This window comes from Salarias fasciatus, chromosome 4, assembly GCF_902148845.1.
Source record: "Salarias fasciatus chromosome 4, fSalaFa1.1, whole genome shotgun sequence".
NCBI lineage: Eukaryota > Metazoa > Chordata > Actinopteri > Blenniiformes > Blenniidae > Salarias > Salarias fasciatus.
The window spans coordinates 5,053,009-5,072,099 of NC_043748.1; the positions used below are offsets into that span (position 1 = coordinate 5,053,009).

Sequence of the window (19,091 nt, forward strand, 5' to 3'; positions counted from 1 at the left end):
TACAATTCAAATGCATGTTTATACATCAAAAGTATGCTGAAAGTTATATACAGTAACTATTCTGTGAACTAATGAGAAAACTGCACTTACAATTTATTAGGGTGAAACAACACATTGCAAAAATGGGAAGGGGAGGGGGGGGAAGCTTGTCACTACCAGCAGAGGGAGCTGTGAGCATCTGTGTGTTTTGCGTGTGTGTACATGTCTCTGTCGCAGACTGCTGTCGGTGGTTAGCATACACGCTTGTATGTGTAGATGTAGCCCTTGCAGTACGGGCAGGTGTGTGTCACATCTTTGAGGTCGTCGATCAGACAGGGAATCAAGCAGCAGCCCAAATCACACCTGTCGGCCACAAACAGAGACACGGTCACAGTCAAACACCTGGAACAAAGCCACATTAATCTTTTTTTTTTTATACCAAATACTCCTCAAAAATGCTGCCATGTTACACCCACTGCCTTGTTACCATAGAAATACTCTGAAAGTGGTTTGAGCAGATTAGAACAAACTTTCAGATACAAACTTGTAAGTGTGAGAAGCAATTGATCCACATCCAGGTGGGGATTCTATTAGATGACATCTGAACGGAGTAACTCTGAGACAGCCCCAGTTAGGGCTGAACGATACACTGCATTTGCGATAATATCGCGATATTACAAAACGTGATTTGCGCATTGCAAGGTACGCGATAAAACAGTCACGTGACATCAGAGGGGCGCCATGCAGACTGCTTGTTTAACAAGGTGCCGCTGACTGGAGTAGCATAATCGCCGAGCCTAGTTTTGCACAATGACAGCGGATTTAAAAAAGAAGACGTGGAGCAGTGACACGTCCTCTGCAAGGAATGCCGTGCTCCATGCGTGCGTGCGCAAGTGTGTGTGTGTGTGTGTGTGTGTGTGAGAGAGAGAGAGAGAGAAAGGGAGGGAGAAAGAGAGAGACACTGAGTATGTGTGCGCGTGTGTTTGAGTGGCTACGTTATGTTTACATGCAGGCAGTAACCCTTTCTTAACTGGAATATTTGCAATAACCCGGTTGCGCACAGCCATGTAAACATATGTAAAAACCCAAATATGCTAATAACCCGAATATTACCCCTGGGTTACTCCGTTTCGAACCCGAATTTCTGGTCATATAAACACGCATCGGGATATCCCGGTGGAAAGGGGCATTAAATACTGTTCGGCGCATGTTCTATCTGCAAGGAATCTTGGTCTTTTGAGTACAGAAACTACTTGTGATACAGTTTAGCTGCTACCAAGTAAATAAAATGTGTGGAAACGATTGTTCAGTTCTTCTTCAAGAGTCTCAAGAGGATGTGCAGGAAGCTGGTGGGAGACTTTTCCCACAGTTGGAAAAAGAAGACAGCCCTGACTGAGGCGCAGTGGGAGCTCAGCATCCCTGAGCATAATCTCATTACAGAGTGCCCAACAAGATGGGGATCAAAAGAGAAAACGGTCACTAGAGTGCTGGAACATGCCAAAGCCCTTTCACAGGTGCTTAATTTCACGTGTCTTAAGTTGTTTTTTTTAGTGACTTTTAAATTTGTAATCTACAGATTTTGTTCTATTTTTTAATGAGCGTTCTAAAAAGGCTCAGTTTGTTACAAGTCACACATCTTTTCATTTAATTCTAACAAATAGAACTAACCTATGGGAAAGACATGTTTCAACTTTGAAACAAATAATTGTTTAAAAAAATAGACAAAATTAAAAATCACATTCTATATCGCAATCGCAATATTGAGGGGAAATGTCGCAAGTCAATATTTTCCCCATATCGTTCAGCCCTAGCCCCAGTTTGTGTGTGTGTGTGTGTGTGTGTGTGTGTGTGTGTGTGTGTGTGTGTGTGTGTGTGTGTGTGTGTGTGTGTGTGTGTGTGTGTGTGTGTGTGTGTGTTCACAACTACCCCCCACTGCCCCACCCGACCCACAACCCGCCACACGGCAGACCTGAAAGCCCTCCTTACGTTACAGAAGCATACCTTAGCTGAGCTGGTAACAGTCAGTTACTGTGCCACGGTGACAAAAGGTTATTGTTTCACCTAAATCCTTCTGTATGTGTGTGTGTGCTACATCTGACTCGCAGCAACTCACCCGACAAAGCAGCAGAAGAGGCAGAAGAGTGTGTTCATGAGGCCGACGTCGTGGGAGATGCGGGTGATGATTGCCTGCTGACAGTGCGGACACACGGTCTGCACCGGGGAGGTCTGGAACATTTCCCCCTGCAGCACCGTGACAGTGGTGGCTGCTCCCGGCGGGGCCAGGACGGTCGCCGTGTGTCCTCCCATGTGGACAAACTGGTCGGGTCCCGGCCCCATCTGTCCTGGCATCGGGTGAGGGAAGTGACCGGGCGGAGGTGGGTACGCCCAGCCTACACACAATTATTGACAATATTAAAACTCAAGCAGGGGCCCAGCCTGGTCACACATTATTTTATCCTGGCTTAACAAAGCAAAGGGCTTAAGGTGGATGCTTTCACACGATGTAGCAGTGTTCTTGATGTGTAGATAGTGCAGCACCTTGTGGGGGTGGAGGCATGGGCATAGGCATGGGCATCGGTCCTTCTCCAGGGACGTGTGGGGGTAAGAAGCCTGGCTGGGTGGCCTCGTAGGGTGGAGGGCCGTATTCTGGAGGCAAAGGCTGCCCCTGTGGAGGACCCGTCCTGACTACTTGCAAAAGACGGCAGAGAGAAACAGACACAAAATGACACGGGAGAACCAAAACCATAAAACGAACACTGCCAACAACTGAACACAATCTATGAAACACGTGAGACAGTTGTGCATGTTCAGCTCTATTACCAGGCTGTCCATTCTTTTCCTCGACGAGGGGGGCGCTGGGACCTCCGGGGTACGGAGGGGGAGGATCACTGGACATGCTGGCTGGACGTCTGGACTGACAGGTAGGTCGGAGAGGTGAGCGCTAACGGTTGACCTTCACGCTGTGAGGAATTAGGTTAAAACAGCATAAACTGAGTGCTTTGATTCACTAATTTCTCTGAGAAGTAAAGAGGGCTGCTGACATTAGCCTCCCCACAACTAAGTTTCACATCAACACTGTGAAGCAATGTGAAAATCCCACGACTAAAAACTATTAACAGTAAACTTGTGTCATTACCCATTTATGCTGGTGTGTATTTTAACAGTCCTCAGGTAAAGTAACAAAACCAAACTGAACTATTCAAGAGTCACTATTTCTAATATTAAAAATAAACACCACTCAATAACATTGCATACTTATAATGTGACCCATTTACATCTGGATTGACATTTTTATATTCCACCGACTGATTGGAGTACATTTATGATGTCTTCATTTTCAAAGCCTGCAGTCATTTAAACATTGTAAATTTGGTAAAACCACAATACATCCACCTTTAAACGTCACACACAGCTCTATAAATGACAGTGCCAGGTCTAATTGGCTTGTACTCGATCTGGCACCTTGAGATTCATGATACGTAGTTGTGAAACGGGATTCAAAGCAGCTAACAAAGCCAATCAGAGTAATCACACACTACACGAGAACCCAACAGCTGTCAGCTCCATGAAGGAGGAAACACCAACAGCAGCAATATAAAAATATGTACTATTGAAGATGACAGAAATTCAAGCAGAAAATGCAAAAGCTCTCTAGTTGAGAGAGTGTTCGTCCTCCTGACCCAGAGATAAGGTTTTGGCAAGTAGTATTGCTCTCTCTTCAGTTCAATAATGTAACCAGTGGTTGGATGATGTTGTCAGCACGTCTTTACCAACTTTTAAGTAACGGTATATACTGTTGCGTAACGATAATGACACAGCCTTGGCCAGCGCTAGACACCGGAAAACAGGGTTAACAGCACATTTTATGGTGCAAGGAGGGACTTGTGAGATACATGTTTTTTGACAGGAAACATATTGAGGCACTTTCCATCTGGTAGGTAGGTCACATAAATGAAAGCAAAGTATGAAAAGTGAGGAAAATAAAGCACACAGGTGTTAGAGTTATGTTTGTCCTAAAACTTATGAAAACTGAGTGGTTGCATAGACAGCAACTCAAAAAAAATCTCATGCTAGCTCTGAAAGGAATCTCTACATCTGCAGACTTATTTTCACAATACATTTGCTTGTTTGTATTACAAGGATACATTATCTAACAATATTAAATATACTAATGACTGATTTCAGCTTCTTAAACCATCATAAAGGCCTGATGAATAAGTAGAATATTACTTGTCATAATCAGAAACATTTATTTCCACTACCTACCACAACCTGAAATATCAACTTTTTTTCTGTAAGGGTCTAGGTGTGACAAAGTTTCACAGAAGACTACACACTACAACTCCGAACCTTGATCTCAAATTATACCTTTATATAGTTCTACCTCTTTGCTCTAAGATGCTAAGTGAAACTAATCAGAAAAAATGATAATTGTTGGTACATATGTCTACCAAAATCAAGAATTGAACAAACAAAATTCAATTGTATTTATTCTAAACAGATCTTGATTGCGTCATTAATGATGAAGTTCACAATACAAATAAAAAGCAAAGCAGTATAGAATTACAAGGGTGTCAATTGACTGAAACACGATTTTTCTTCCAGTTAAAAGTATCAATCCGGTGAGTTGCAATACAAAATTCTGAATTGTCTTGCACTGTCTGTGTTTCTGTGAAGCTTTGTTTGTAACTCAGTTAGAGTTTCTTACCCACCCAGCTAGCTGATGTTTTCTTTTAATCCTACAGCAGATAATCCCAACCAAAGCCATTTGCACAACTAACCATGAATAACTTAGTTACGTAATGAAAGCTACTGGAAACCTCCCCTGGCTCTAACCTAAACCGATGTCTGTAGGAGGCAATATGGAATAACTTGGTAACTGGCTCTATACGAAACTAACGGGGAGATCACGATTAATGTAGCTCCTGTAGCTAAGCAGCGGAACACGCACAGCTTTCTTCTGTCGGTTCTGTCAGGAGACAGTGTCTGTGCCGTGACAGTGTCTGAGCCTGTCTGTGTTCAGCTGCTGAGGCTGCTTAAAGACAGCGACACGTCTGTGAGAAACAAACATCAGTGCAGATGGAAACACGGCATGTTTACTGGCTAACTGCTGTTAGCTGGCCAGCTAGCGTCGCCATACTTGACACAGAAACGGAGCAGCGAAGCTTCCAGAAAGGTTAAAGAAGCACAAATACAGAAAGAAAAACAACAAAGAGGGAGAAAACTGTGTAGCGACGTGACTGTCAGTCTGCTGACAGTGAATTTACCTGGTTGACGGGAAAAACAGAAGCAGCAGCAGCTGTTTGACGTTAGCAGCTCCGACCCTCCGGAGGAGCGTCAACATCCGGCTCGAGGACCCGCACAGGACGTCAACTGACGTCACGGCGTCGCCTGACGTGTCATCTGAAGTCCTGCCTGCTGGGGAAAGCTGTCTGTCCAGACATCCTCCAAATGAAAATAAACATCTATAAAGCAGTGGTTGACAATTTTTATTCTTCAGGGACACTTTTTTTTTTTACCATTGTAAACTTAGGCGACTTTTTTCAACCTGATATACGTATTCAGCTCTAATTTTGTCTGTTAATTCAGCAAAGTCATCTTCTTTAACTTTCTTGGTACACACTTTTTTTTTACTGATTCATATCTCCCTTTTGCCTGATATGTTGCTATTTTTTCTCTCATTGCTTGCATTGCAAGCTTACATTTGTGTATATAAGAGACAGCACAATGACAACAACACATAATAATGTGTTGTTTCGACTATTTGACGACGGTATGCCAAAAGCAGTCCTGATAAATCCATTGAACCTGATGTCAGAGTATTACAGTCACTGTTGCAGATTCTCAGGAAAACAGCAGTGTTTTATTCACTTTCAAAGGCGATTAAAACAGTAAAAAGGTGTACTGAATGTATTTAAAAACTGAAAGCCTCTACCATTCTTCTTTCAATATTCTTTCTATGTCTCATCCTTATATGTACTGTTCAGGTACAGTGATTGTTCACTTCATGCAGTTTGTACTGTTGTCCTGCAGGACCTGTTTTGGTTGACTCTCCTTAAAAAATGTAAGGAAACGGTTGCCATAAAAAGAAAGTACAATTGTGGATTTAACTTAAACACTTAAGTTGAACACAAGTTGATTTAACTTAAAATCATCTGTCTTAGTAATTGCTTTGTACAGTGATTACACTTGGTTTCTTAAGTTCAGTACAATAAATTCACACTTCATATAATGTTTTGTTTTAATTTCTTTGTCCAGTTACTCCACTTAAAACCATAAAGTAAAGTACATTTATGTTAAATTTCTGTTTCATTAACACAAACATCAAGACACTGAATACAAAATTACACTTGTGTAATGGTGAAAAAAGAAATTTATTTGCAACAGGAGAATTTTTTTTCTCAAATTTGAACACTGAAAGCCTTTTGCACTTCAGCATGTGAGCAGTAATTGTACTGAATAAAACCACTGGGTTTTACTCCACCCAAACAAACCAGTTCCATCATATAATTTTTAAACTTTAAAACAAACAGTCACAACAGCAAATATACAATGTCAATGTGGAGTTTACAAGGTAGAAGCAATTTTCAAGATTTGAATTTTTGGTTGCTCACTTTGATTCAGGTTGAATCGCACTTGCTGGACAAAGTTGTCCCCAGAGTCAGAAACAAACAAGGTGAAGCAGATTTCAGTTCCTGGACACCTGGGGACTGCTGACTCACTCACTTCTGTTAAGCCAGGCTTAAAATACTATTAAATGTCCACAATATTCCACATAAACATAGATTTCGCACTTGACAATGAATATTGTTGTAGGCATCTGGAATATTGGCATAGATTTGATCCAGGAAGTTTTCCATCATTGGAAACCTTATGTTTTATGGAGAATTAATAATAACAATGCATATTTTAACACTGGATGTAAAGACTGACACCATGCCTGAGACAACATGATTGTCTCATTGTACAGTAAGCAACTGGTTCAAAATGTGATTTATATAAAGGGGTGAAAATAGCATTTTTGACTAACCATTAAAAGCAGGAACATTTATTTTAGTTTTATGATTTATAGTGACAGTAATTGGACACTGATTTAAACTTGAATCAAAAAAGGAAAAAGTAATACGGTAAGTAGTTGTAATACAATTAAGGTGAAGGTAATTTTTTTCCTATTTTGTGGCGCCATCTGGAGGCCACTGTGCACTTATCATTTGACTATTTCCCAGCATTGTCAAATTTGACAGTCAGCCCTGCGTTTAAGATTAAGATTCCTAATTGCCTTGTTTGAATGTATTTAGTGCAGTTTCCTTGAACTCACGGTGAATTGCCTTACGACTGAATGATGCGACAGAAACACTTTTGTCTCCCCTTGAAACAAGTGCGTATTTTGTTTGTAAACTTTCACACTTGTTACGTGTCAGATACTTTTTATACGATTGTCAAAAGCAAACATGACCAAATGTGGCCATTTGTTTAATAAATATAAATATTTAGATTTCGATAAACAGTGGTGGCGTTAGAAGAGACACCCAGACATCCCGGTGGTGACCCCTTCGTCCGCTGACCAGACGTAATCAGCTCCCCGCTTATCTCCGGGCGGTCCCCATAAACAAATCGAGCGCCCTGGATCTCAGGCAGCGCCTGGAAACAGCCAATCAGCGTCCTCCCTGCTACGTTCGCTCTGCTCGGGCAAAAACAACAGGCTCACCTCAGCTTCACTTTCCTTCGTCTCAGCGCCGCCACCGACCGCCCGAGTCCGTACCATGTTAAATTAGCCACAGCTTGCGTTCGCGGTCGGTGCTTCGTTTCTTTTGGCGTGTGTCGCGGCGGGAGTCCGTGCTTATCGGGGCTGTTGACGCGCCGCTAGCTGCTAGCTACGCGGAGCTAACGATCCGGTGGAGGAGGAAGATGGGGTCCATCCTGAGCCGGAGAATCGCTGGCGTGGAGGACATCGATATCCAGGCCAACTCTGCATATCGATTTCCCCCCAAATCCGGTAAGTGCGTGTCTCCGGTTATACCAGATTCGTCTTAATCATCATAATTGCGGTTGTTTATGGAGGCAGGGACAAACAGACGCTGCGCCCTCAGCAGCTAATCGAGTTGTTTCCTGTTCATCATCTGCAACATTTGTAAACGTTTAGTGTCTTTTTTTTCCAAATACAGTGTTGCAAAGACCATCCGACATTACATTTACAGTTTTTATGTATCTAACACGGTCTTTCTTGAGAGCTGACATATTTTTGTAAATTGGGTAATTACTATGTATTACTATGTATCAGCAAATCGGTTGTTGATATTGAAATAAACTATTAAGCCACGTGTTTTTTTAATCAACTGACAATTCACCAGATTTAGGATACCCCCTATAATTAGATTATAATTAAAATTCTTAATTAGTCCTGTAATTGTCTGTGTCTACCACGGGAAAGGTGGTTTTCGAGATTTGCTCAAGGACACTATGGCATGTGGACTGGGGCAGATAGAGTAGAACCTGCAATCCTCCAATTGAAAGATGTCCACTCTACCATCTAAGCAACAGCCAACCCTAAATGAACCTGGTTTAATGAAAGTACTGGTGGACTGCTTTTTAAGGTCATAGTGATGAATGGGCTGCATGCTTTATGAAATAGCACAAATATTTCCTTCGTGCCATAATGCTGGTGTGTTTTCATTTGTCTTGTTTCCCCCCTTTGGTCTCCAGGGAATTATTTTGCCAGCCACTTCTTCATGGGAGGGGAGAAATTTGACACGCCACATCCTGAGGGATACCTTTTTGGGGAAAACATGGACCTGAATTTTCTTGGAAATAGGCCAGTGCAGGTGGGGACTGTTGTTGTTTTTATTTATTTTTTTAGCCCTGTCTTTAGTTTTGTGTATCTTTTCTAATACAATTCACCGCTACTCCTTCAGTTTCCATATGTGACGCCTGCTCCCCACGAGCCGGTGAAAACCTTGAGGAGCCTGGTCAACATTAGAAAGGACTCCCTCCGTTTGGTCAGGTAATGATAGCCAGCCTCCATAATGTTCCTTTTTAATATTAAAGTGTTTGCACAGGGTCAATCTGATAGTCATTATGCTGATTCCAGATATAAAGATGACTCTGACACGCCAGTGGAGGAGGGAGGAAAGCCAAAGGTTCAGTACGGCGTGGAGTTTACCTTTGATGCCGATGCTCGGGTTGCGATCACCCTCTACTGCCAGGCTTTTGAAGAGTTCTCTAATGGGATGGCTGTGTAAGAAATTGGCTCTTTTGTATTTGCATTCACATCGTCAGAATGTTATCTGTGTACATCTGTTTGTTTCTAAGACAATTATTTATTTTTCTGTGTCAGACAGAATATGTTTATTTTCATGCTGCTGAGATGGAGGCATTAATACCTTTTTGTAGAGGTGCTCAGATCCAGGCCTTAGAACGCAAAGTCGAGAATAGATACAGTGGGGCCTTAGCAACCGGCAGTCACCATGGATACAGCAGATAAGACAGGGATGCAGATGAAAGTAATAGTGTGTGCTGAAGTTACCATCTTATGCTGAAACTAAGAGGGTGACACATTTTTTTTTCAGTGAAAAAAGAAAGTCAATCAGAGCCGCTGTTTTTACTGCATCTATCACGTTCCTTTATTGTCATTTTACTCAGAAATCTAATGACTTTAATATTTAATTAAAGGTGACAATGCCCACTAACTGATGTGTAAATGTTGATTGGTTTTTGCAAATAAAGCAGAATATATTTAAGAATGAACTTCCTCCAGTGCAATGTTTGTTTGTTTGTTTGTTTTACAAACAGATGTGCAGTAATTCTTCTCCTTGACATACTGTCTGTAGGTACAGCCCCAAAGATCCATCCATGGTCTCTGAAACTGTGCATTACAAGCGAGGTGTGAGCCAACAGTTCTCTATGCCGTCTTTCAAAATAGACTTCAGCGAGTGGAAAGAGGAAGACGTGAGTATCTGCAGCACTCGGTGTGCTTTTTCCACCAGATCGCATCTCAAAACAAAGTGCTCTTTCCTCTTATGCGCATCCCGTGTTTACCGTTGGATGTAATTACTTAATATCTGTTTTCCTTCAAAGCTGAACTTTGACCTCGACCGAGGAGTGTTTCCAATGGTGATCCAAGCTGTGGTTGACGAAGGAGACGGTGGGTCTCAGAGCTGTTAAACATTAATCAGACTGTATGTAAATATGTTGGATATGGGGTTACCATCTGTTTTGAATGCTGTTTTTTGATTTGTTTTTAAGATTGCCTTGGACACGCTCATGTGCTCTTAGCAGCCTTCGAGAGGGTAGGCAGTCACCTAAAAACTAAACGCTCTCAATCTGTAATCGTTAGCTTACCTGTGTCTCTTTTTTTATCCCCGTTTAGCACGTTGATGGAAGTTTCTCCGTCAAGCCTCTGAAGCAGAAACAAATTGTAGGTTTACAGATGTTCTATGTTTTGTCGCCTTTGATTTTTTCAACCTTGGCTCATTTTACTTGCGGACATGAAATGGTTTCTAACCAGGTGTATTTGTATCTTTCAGGTGGACCGTGTGAGCTACCTCCTACAGGAGATCTATGGGATTGAGAACAAAAACAACCAAGAGACCAAGGTTTTACCGGAAAAATGACCTCAAATAGGAATAATTGGTCCTGTTAAATTAACGTTGCCTTGACTTATTGCTTTGTTGTTTCTTTTTGTTTTCCTTTTAGCCCTCCGATGATGAAAACAGTGACAACAGCAACGAGTGTGTCGTGTGCCTGTCCGACCTGCGCGACACACTCATCCTGCCCTGCAGACATTTGTGTCTGTGCAACTCGTGCGCCGACACTCTGCGTTACCAGGCGAACAACTGTCCCATCTGCAGGCTGCGTAAGGAACCTCACATGGTTTCCAATTGAGCCTATTCAGACAAAACATATTGACTGAGCAGTTTTTGTTGTGTTTATTTGACGTGGGGTCCCTCTCACCAGCCTTCAGGGCCTTGCTGCAGATCAGAGCTGTGAGGAAAAAGCCTGGAGCTCTTTCGCCCGTCTCCTTCAGTCCCGTCCTGGCTCAGACCATGGACCATGATGAGCACTCAGTAGGTGTAATCAGTCTCATCAGCATTTTGTTTAAGGATTTGCAGTAAAAAAAAAGTTTAGTCGTTGATGGAGTTTCTCTGCCGTCGTCTGTTCCTGTGCAGAGCACCGACTCGGTCCCTCCAGGATTTGAGCCCATCTCACTGCTGGAGGCTCTGAACGGCCTCAGGTCTGTGTCCCCGGCGATCCCATCAGCCCCGCTCTACGACGAAATCAACTTTTCAGGGGGTCTCGCCGGCGACAACAGACAGCTGAGCTCTCCGGAGCATTTGAGCGACGGGAGTCTTCAGAAAGGCAAAGTCAGCAAGTCTCCCGACAGGTAAACCCACAACAACACCGAGTACGAACGTCACCGCAGACAGTCTGATTCACACAGGACGGTAAATGACTTGTTTACATCAGTTCCTCGTTTTTCCTATAGGGACTTGGTCAGTAATCAGCTTTACAGATTATCCCATTTTGTACAAGGATGTGTTATTTTTTTTCCCCTCCATTAGTTAATCTGCAAAAAGTGGGGCTTTTCACATGTTAAAAGCCTGCAGGCTTCTCCAAAGACTGCAGCATAATTCACTGTAGGAGACAGCATTGTAATTAGTGTGAAGCTTTGTCAATGTGACTCGCTAATATGAATTGAATTAATTACCCACAATTATTCCCATTTACGGCTTTTTGTTCCCTCCAGCACCCTCAGATCTCCGTCCTCGCCCATCCAGGAGGAGGATGAAGAGAAGCTGTCGGAGATGTCGGACGCTCAGCCGCACACGCTGCTGTCCAGCAGCCCCGCCCCCACAGACGTGAGCTTCCAGTTTCACTGTTTGTCACCTGCCATTGTATTTGTTGTAGATATCACATAAGAAAATAATAACATTTTATTTTTTATGTAGATCAGAGCTAATCTATATGTTGTTATTGAGCAAACCAAATACTTATTTCCCTTATTTAGATGACAATTCCCTCTGTAAATGGTCATTCCATTACAATTCTCTGCAGTTCTGCCATCTCACACACACACACACACACACACACGGTTCTGTTAATAAAGTGATTCCCCAACACGGTACACCTGAGGGAAACATTACTGCAGAAAAAAAAACCCTGGCCTGCTTTTTATTTTGTTTTTCCAGGCCACAGCGACTGAGGACGTGGCAGAATCTCTGTCTCCTGATGATGGTGAGTGTTTGTTGTTTTGCTTTTTCTTTTAGCACGCAGTGAGAAGACAGTTTGTGGAGCAGCGTTGATGATGATGTTGTTGTTGTTGTTGTTTTCCAGAGGACAGGCTGCATGCTGGAGGGGACATCCTGCAGGACTGCAGCAGCGAACACAGCAGCTTGACCAAAACGGAGAGCGACCCGCCGGGCGATCTCTCTCTTCCAGGTGGGAAACCATCAGATATGGTAAAACAACTCCAGACAAAATAAGAATGGATACAGTGATGTTATCCATGATCGAGTTTCTCTCTGAGACGCTGGTGTTGAATCAGGCGCTTTGCTCCTCTCCTCTGTAATCCATGACACTCAGGCTGTGAGTGTCCTTACTCTGCGCCTAACCGCTGTGCTCCTGTGCTCCTGTCTGTTTCCTAATCCTCCTCTTCTGATTCCTCTCTTCAACCCAATCACACCGGGCAGCTCTCGGTCCCGATTCCTGCTCTATTGGTATGGACGAATAACTCTGGTATGTAGGCTTTCCTCTCTGCTCTGTTTCTTCATGCATGAGCTGCTCCCACTCAGGATTCGCTGTTAATCTGTATTAAAACAATGTGAGTTTACAGTTATTAGCAGGCCACAGTTTTTTTTTTTTTTTTTTTTTTTTGCCATAATGCTTAATTCTGATGGGTTCTTTACATGTTGCTCCTCGCCAGGCTCATCCGAGTCCACAGAAAGCCTGAAGAGTCAGAGCACAAACTGCTCCAGCCAGCCTCTCCTGTCTCCCACGAGTAGCCTTCACATGGAAGACGAGCACCTCAACCCCTGACTCTGATCCACCTGCACCCCCGCCCCCCACCTTCACCCCCTCCAGAAACCAAGACAGAGGACTCTGCTTCTTTCATTGACTCTTCTATCGACATTACAGATGAAATTTGACTCCTACAAAGGTTTTTTCTTTTTTGCTATCGTATTCAAAGACTGAGTAATAAGAAAAAGATATTTGCTTCCCCAGCTTTGAAAAGGGTTTTTTTTTTTTTTTTTTTAAATTAACTCTGGTCTTGTGTTCAGTTCGGTCTCTTTGGCAGAGTTCTGGTCTCATCATGTCAATTCTGGAGAAATCTCACTACCTGTGATGGTGGTGCCTCGAAGCACACTTACTTTAACAAATTCCCAACACTAAATAACAGAAGTATTCATAAATCCAGTTCTTTTCTTATTCTCCAGTAGGATAACTTTGAGAGAAATTTTCAAAAGCGCAGTCATTCTGTACCTGTGTCATTTTTAAGGTGATTTTTTGTTTGTTTGTTTGCTCCTTCTAATCCATTCCTGATAACAAATGTATATGAAAACAGTTCGTTTAATTTTTCAGCAGTCAGATCATGTGATATCTATGTATGTTAACTGCTAGAATCCTGAAATTCTACACTTGCATATTATATGATAGTACAAAAGTCCTGATAATGAGCTAGACTGGGGTAAAATTCACATTATATAAAGCCGATCAGCGATAAGAGCAGCATCTAAACCGTTAGTCAAAGCCTGCAGCGAGCGTCGCCGGCCCATCCACGCGTATGCCGACTTTCCTGGCAGAGTGCGCAGCGTGCTTGTGGTGTATGTGGCAGATCTGCGTTCAGTCTTCTTGTGGCAATGCCAGTGTCTGCTTATGTGACGTAGCTGCAAAAACAAAGGGGTGGTGGTGGTGTTGGCCGTGTGGCTGCGATGCCTTTACTCACATTGCCCCTGTGTGTGTAGCACCATGCATATAGATCTTTGTGCCTTGAATTAATATGGCTGCCTGCTTGTTGCATCGGACATTAGTGTTCTTACAAATGCTACAACATCTATATAATATCAAGTTTCAGCCCTCGCAGACAGAATTTTTGATGCTAATGTACAGAGCCTCTTTTTCTATCGCAAAAAAAAAAAAAGAAATCTTCATGTTATTGAAAGAAATGTATCTTATTATTGTTATTGAGCAATATTCTATTGAATAGTTCATTTATTTACTCTGTTATGGCCATGTATCAATTATGCATTCAATATTAGTGTTTAGGTTTCAAGTGGATTCTCGTAACGTGTGTTTTTTTCCCCCTAAGGAACTCATCCAATGCAATGGATGCAGACTCTGCATTTTAACACCCGGGCTCGCATTTTGCATGTGAACACGTGGAGGTGGAAACCTCTCACCGCTTTTAAGCAACGTGGTTCTTTTCGTCCTTTTCCCCCCTCCTCCTCCTCTTCTGTGCCATTTCAACTCAACACTGTGCCTTCCTGTTCTGACCACTATTGACCTGGTATCCAGGATAACTCCATAGTAGGTGGTTCTCGGCTCTCTGTAAGATCAGTACCCGTCTCTCCTCGTGTGTATAGCAGCATGTGTATAACAATAAAGAACAAAGATTCAGTACTTCTACTATGATTTCTTTTCTAAGTTGCCACATTTTTTTTGTTTTTATCGTTTCAACCGAAAAGGTTGATCATCCATCCATCCATCTTCTAAAGCCACTTCATCCAAGTGGGAATCACAGGGAGCCGAGCTCAGCTGACACTGACTGAGAGGCAGGATAAACCCTGAACACGTCACAAATCCATCACAAGGCTCAAACAGAAGCAAGAGCACACAGACACACAGACACACACACACACACACACACACACACACACACACACACACACACACACACACACAAACAGATATGCAGACACATAGGTAGTTCCAGGAAACAAATCAAGCCACTCAGGCACAAAAGAGAGTGCAAAGTTCACTCATAAAGACCCTGGCTATGGACAGAAGTGACAGTTTAAACCACTGAAATAAATGTTATAGAAGAAGAGGAAGGATGTGTTGGGTGATCTGAGGGTGATGAATTCAGACTATTCCAAAGAAAAGGTCTTAAAGAAAAACAAGTTAAAACTGCAAATCTGATAAACAGATTTTACTGACATTGCGCTTTTGCAGGCCTCAAAGCACTTTACATTGTTAATTGCATTCACACACTCACACCAGTTGTGACAGCTGCCATGCAGGGCATTCAATCCATCCACTGGGAGCTATTTGGAGTTCGGTGTCTTGCTCAGACGTGAGGTTGAACCTGCAACCGTACTGCTGAAAGATGACCTGCGTCTACCCAGAGGTCAACATTATCAGCTGTTTGAACTTTTTTTTTTTTTTTTGTCTTTTTTGTTGTGGTGACAGATTTCCATTGGAAGTCCTCCAGTTTACATTTTGAAATATTCATAATTGCTACTTCAGGAAGATGTTTTAGATCCCTTTGACAAACACTGCTCTCTGCTGGTCAAATAACAACACATGAAGCTTGAATTTCCTGGTTAGTCTCCCACTTTCTATCTTTCTCTCCCATATTATCTCAGAAACAACAGGATCTAATATGGAGGGTTAGGAGTGTATGTTTTCATTGTTTTGTTTGTTTGCCTCACAGTCATTAGATGTTGAGATTAAATGTCAAAAAGTAGCAGAGTTCTGTGATGATTTGCAATATTTTTTATAGATCACATTATTTTTACTCGTCGGCAGAACAGGTGCTGATCGTAATATCTGATCTGTGTTTTAAGTGTAAAGTTTAATGTGCTCTTAAAACAAACACGTCGTTTGATACAGGCGAGCTCGGCATGCCTTGTCTTAATGCCACTTTTTATTGCAATTCCCTTCAGGATACACTATTTTATATTCAGCAGAAGTTTTAATTCACAGAAATCAAACGGGACAATCTGCTGCAGCTTTGATGAACTGAGGCTCAGCTGAGCCGACAGGTGTCGGACTGGCTGAAGTTCAATGAGGATCCGGTTACACTGTAGCTTCAAGCTCGCTTGTAAAAATATAATATACCACCAAATGAGTGGGAAAGCGTGCACACACGCTCGCAGGGATTTATCGCCGACACCTTGAGCTGGAAAAGGTCAGTGGATGACGTTAAACCGAACACAGGCACGGTCGGTGGTAAATCAAAGCACATATGTTCACAACGTCCTGCAGATTATTAAACATCTCTGAAAAGCAGAAATGAGCTTCTAAGAATCTAAAGGTTAACGGTCTGGTTTACGAGGCCACGATGAAATATTTCAGAGTGCTCCTCCCCACTTCCAAGTCACAGTTTTATTTGATCTCTGGACAGCTGGACTTAAGCTTTTCTCTCACATCTGACATTCAGAGATGCTCCATACTGGTAGAAGGCCAGCGGTGGAGTTGATGTGGTTTAAATAACAGATTCATCCCGTCAAACATGGTGGTTAAAGCCAAAGGGAAGCAGTGGGGTGAAATAAACCAATTCAAGTCAAACTTGAAATACCGGTAATAGTCATTGAGATTTGGATTTTTTTGGAAGATTACTTTTAGCAGTCTGTGTGGCGGTACGGAGGACTGACTGAGGACATTTGGATCATTACTTCAGACCTGCAAAGTCAAAAACTGAAGACGTCGGCAACGAGTTATGAAGCTTATGAAAACATTGTGTTTTCATTATTGCTACTGCGATTGTTACTTTCTAATTACTAGAAGTTTCTAGAGATCACCCACTTCATCCACATCGAGTTCATCAAAGCTTCTTACCTTCTCAAACCAGACGCTGCTCAATTTTTAGTCTTAGATTAGTTGACGCACGTGTTACTCCTTCAACGTTCACACGTCACACTGTAGATCATCAGGAAGTCAAGGACTGGTAATCAGATGACCAGAGGTCACGTCATCAGTTTTTCTCCTCTATCCTCAGGCAGGTTAAAACCCATAAGATTAAGATCTGTTGACCTAATCTTAATCCAAGCTGTAATCTAAGATTATGCGTTTTTATGTGTTTCTTGTAATGAAAGGGAAAGGCGCAAAGTTGATTAGTTCAACTGAAGGGAAGTGGATTGAAATTAAAATACAACATATTAGATATTTATACTATTCACCTTTGAGGATAGTCTTTAATGTAAAACAAAGTTTGTTTTTTTTTCAAGTGAAAGTAAAGAAAAGTGACAGTAAGTTAACTTCAGGTCAGTCAAAGCCAGAGCCATCTCATTTAATTAGTCGGCGCTAAATCTCTTTAAGGCATGAAATTATCCTAACAGCAGTCCACACAAATCTCCCACTGCACTTAGTGGAGCTGAATTAGCCCCCGTGCCCTTGATCTGTGAAAACATGTGCTTCACCACATCCACACACACTCATACTCACACACACACACACCTTGTCTGGCTCATCCTACACACATGTGGCAACAAACACGTGCCAGATTAAAACAAACGTTAATTTGCCATCACTTCTCGGTAAGAGAGTTACAAGAATATTGAATCAGAGGAGTCTCTATCATAAAAAAAAAAAAACTCAAAGGTTACACAGGTTAAAGATGTATCAAGGTTAGAAAATTTAATTCAGCACAGTGACAAGCTGAATCAGGTTCGTTATAAGTTGGGGGGATTTAGGGACTTTGGGAGACATGTGCCCAGACAGCTTTCCGACTTTGGGACGACCACTTCACAGCATGAGATCCGACTGAGAGACAAAAGAGGAGGAGACACGAGACGCAGCGCCACAGAGGTCAGCATCCAGCCCACTTAAGCCAGACTGCAGTCAGAGCCGCGAGACAGAGAACAAGGGGAGTTCTGTTAAGAGGCTCTGTCGTCACCGTAAACGATACGCTACAGGAGAGAAGGAGCAACGACAACCAGGGGAGAAAGCAGATCCTCCTGTTCTTGCATCCGTGGAGCATCATGGCACAGCAGGTCAGCAGCTCGCCCTTCCTCAAGCCCTTCTTCCTGAAGACGCCGGTCAGGGTGGTCAGTCCTCTGCAGCAGAGGAGACACACACTCCCCGCCAGCGAGTTCAGGAATCTCACGCCGCAAGACGCCATCAGTGTGTTCGAGATTGAGAGAGAAGGTACGTGTGTTTTTCACACCCTTAATGTCTGATTTAACTAAAACCAAAATACATCATGAGCCTTCAGCTTTTTTAGTTTAGTCTGCAACACTTAAGATCAGATCATCATTCTTTCCATGAATCTGACCCGCTGCCTGCTCGCCCCGCAGCATTTGTCTCGGTGTCTGGAGAGTGTCCTCTCACCCTGGACGAGGTGCTTAATTTCCTGGGTCAGTGCCCCGAGCTGTCGCTGGGCTGGTTTGAGGAGGGCCAGCTGGTGGCGTTCATCATCGGCTCCGGCTGGGACAAAGACAGACTCTCCCAGGTAAAGAAGCTCTGTGACGGCGCCCTCTCTCTCTCTCGTCTCCACAATGCATCCGACTTAAACCCTGACCCCGTCCTCCAGGAGGCCATGACGCAGCACGTGCCCGGCGCCAACGCCGTGCACATCCACGTCCTGTCGGTGCACCGCCACTGCCGCCAGCAAGGCAAGGGCTCCATCCTCCTGTGGCGCTACCTGCAGTACCTGCGCTGCGTGCCGGGCCTGCGCCGGGCCCTGCTGATCTGCGAGGACTTCCTGCTGCCCTTCTACCTCAAGGCCGGCTTCAAGCAGAAGGGCCCGTCCGCCATCTCGGTGTCCAACATGCAGTTCCAGGAGATGGAGTGCACGCTCAGCGGGCAGGCGTACGCACGGCGGAACAGCGGCTGCTAGTCTACCAGGAACACCCGGAGTCAGGAACGGCGAGATAGAAATCACAAGAGCAGACGGACGGACGGGTGAAAGGGCCGGTGACCCTCTCAACAAGGACTGAGGTGTGTGTGTGTGTGTGTGAGTGTGTGTGTGAGGACCGCGGGGGACAAGAGAAGAGCAAATTATTCAACCGACACTTTCATCTGGTTACTTTTCACAGGTGATATAAATCATGCAGGTGCATCTTTAAAAAGTTCATTTTAACTTTTATAGTCATAAAAGCTCAGAATCATTTGTTCTTTAAATCTAATTTCTAATTCATAAAACATCCAATTGGATGAAAACATTTAAAAAAAATTTT

General features: G+C 43.2%; 3 protein-coding genes across 7 annotated transcripts; 2 read left to right on the forward strand and 1 right to left on the reverse strand.

The window, feature by feature from the left end:
- Positions 1-21: 21 nt before the first annotated feature.
- On the reverse strand, positions 22-5,347 carry cdip1 (cell death-inducing p53 target 1). Of its 3 annotated transcripts, none has more exons than XM_030090039.1 (5): positions 5,247-5,347; positions 2,800-2,939; positions 2,518-2,664; positions 2,093-2,369; positions 22-342 (listed from the first exon to the last, which is right to left on the reverse strand). In XM_030090039.1, exons 2-5 carry the CDS (start codon positions 2,873-2,875, stop codon positions 231-233), a joined length of 612 nt encoding a protein of 203 aa, XP_029945899.1. In that variant the 5' UTR covers positions 2,876-2,939; positions 5,247-5,347; the 3' UTR covers positions 22-230. The 3 variants fall into 3 exon arrangements, with proteins under 3 accessions (XP_029945899.1, XP_029945897.1, XP_029945898.1); XM_030090037.1 differs by having other exon boundaries at positions 2,518-2,667; XM_030090038.1 differs by having other exon boundaries at positions 2,093-2,366; positions 2,515-2,667.
- A 2,322-nt stretch (positions 5,348-7,669) lies between these two features.
- On the forward strand, positions 7,670-14,176 carry mgrn1b (mahogunin, ring finger 1b). Of its 3 annotated transcripts, XM_030088715.1 has the most exons (17): positions 7,670-7,975; positions 8,683-8,801; positions 8,892-8,980; positions 9,068-9,214; positions 9,807-9,924; positions 10,054-10,120; positions 10,222-10,265; positions 10,346-10,393; positions 10,503-10,571; positions 10,672-10,831; positions 10,933-11,042; positions 11,145-11,359; positions 11,723-11,834; positions 12,165-12,210; positions 12,310-12,414; positions 12,666-12,711; positions 12,899-14,176. In XM_030088715.1, the coding sequence occupies exons 1-16, from the start codon at positions 7,888-7,890 to the stop codon at positions 12,704-12,706; spliced, it is 1,578 nt and encodes a 525-aa protein (XP_029944575.1). In that variant the 5' UTR covers positions 7,670-7,887; the 3' UTR covers positions 12,707-12,711; positions 12,899-14,176. The 3 variants fall into 3 exon arrangements, with proteins under 3 accessions (XP_029944575.1, XP_029944574.1, XP_029944576.1); XM_030088714.1 differs by lacking the exon at positions 12,666-12,711; XM_030088716.1 differs by lacking the exon at positions 12,899-14,176 and having other exon boundaries at positions 12,666-12,729.
- A 3,710-nt stretch (positions 14,177-17,886) lies between these two features.
- aanat2 (arylalkylamine N-acetyltransferase 2) lies at positions 17,887-18,751 on the forward strand. Its single transcript, XM_030088717.1, has 3 exons — positions 17,887-18,060; positions 18,210-18,364; positions 18,446-18,751. The coding sequence occupies exons 1-3, from the start codon at positions 17,895-17,897 to the stop codon at positions 18,749-18,751; spliced, it is 627 nt and encodes a 208-aa protein (XP_029944577.1). The 5' UTR covers positions 17,887-17,894.
- Positions 18,752-19,091: the final 340 nt, after the last annotated feature.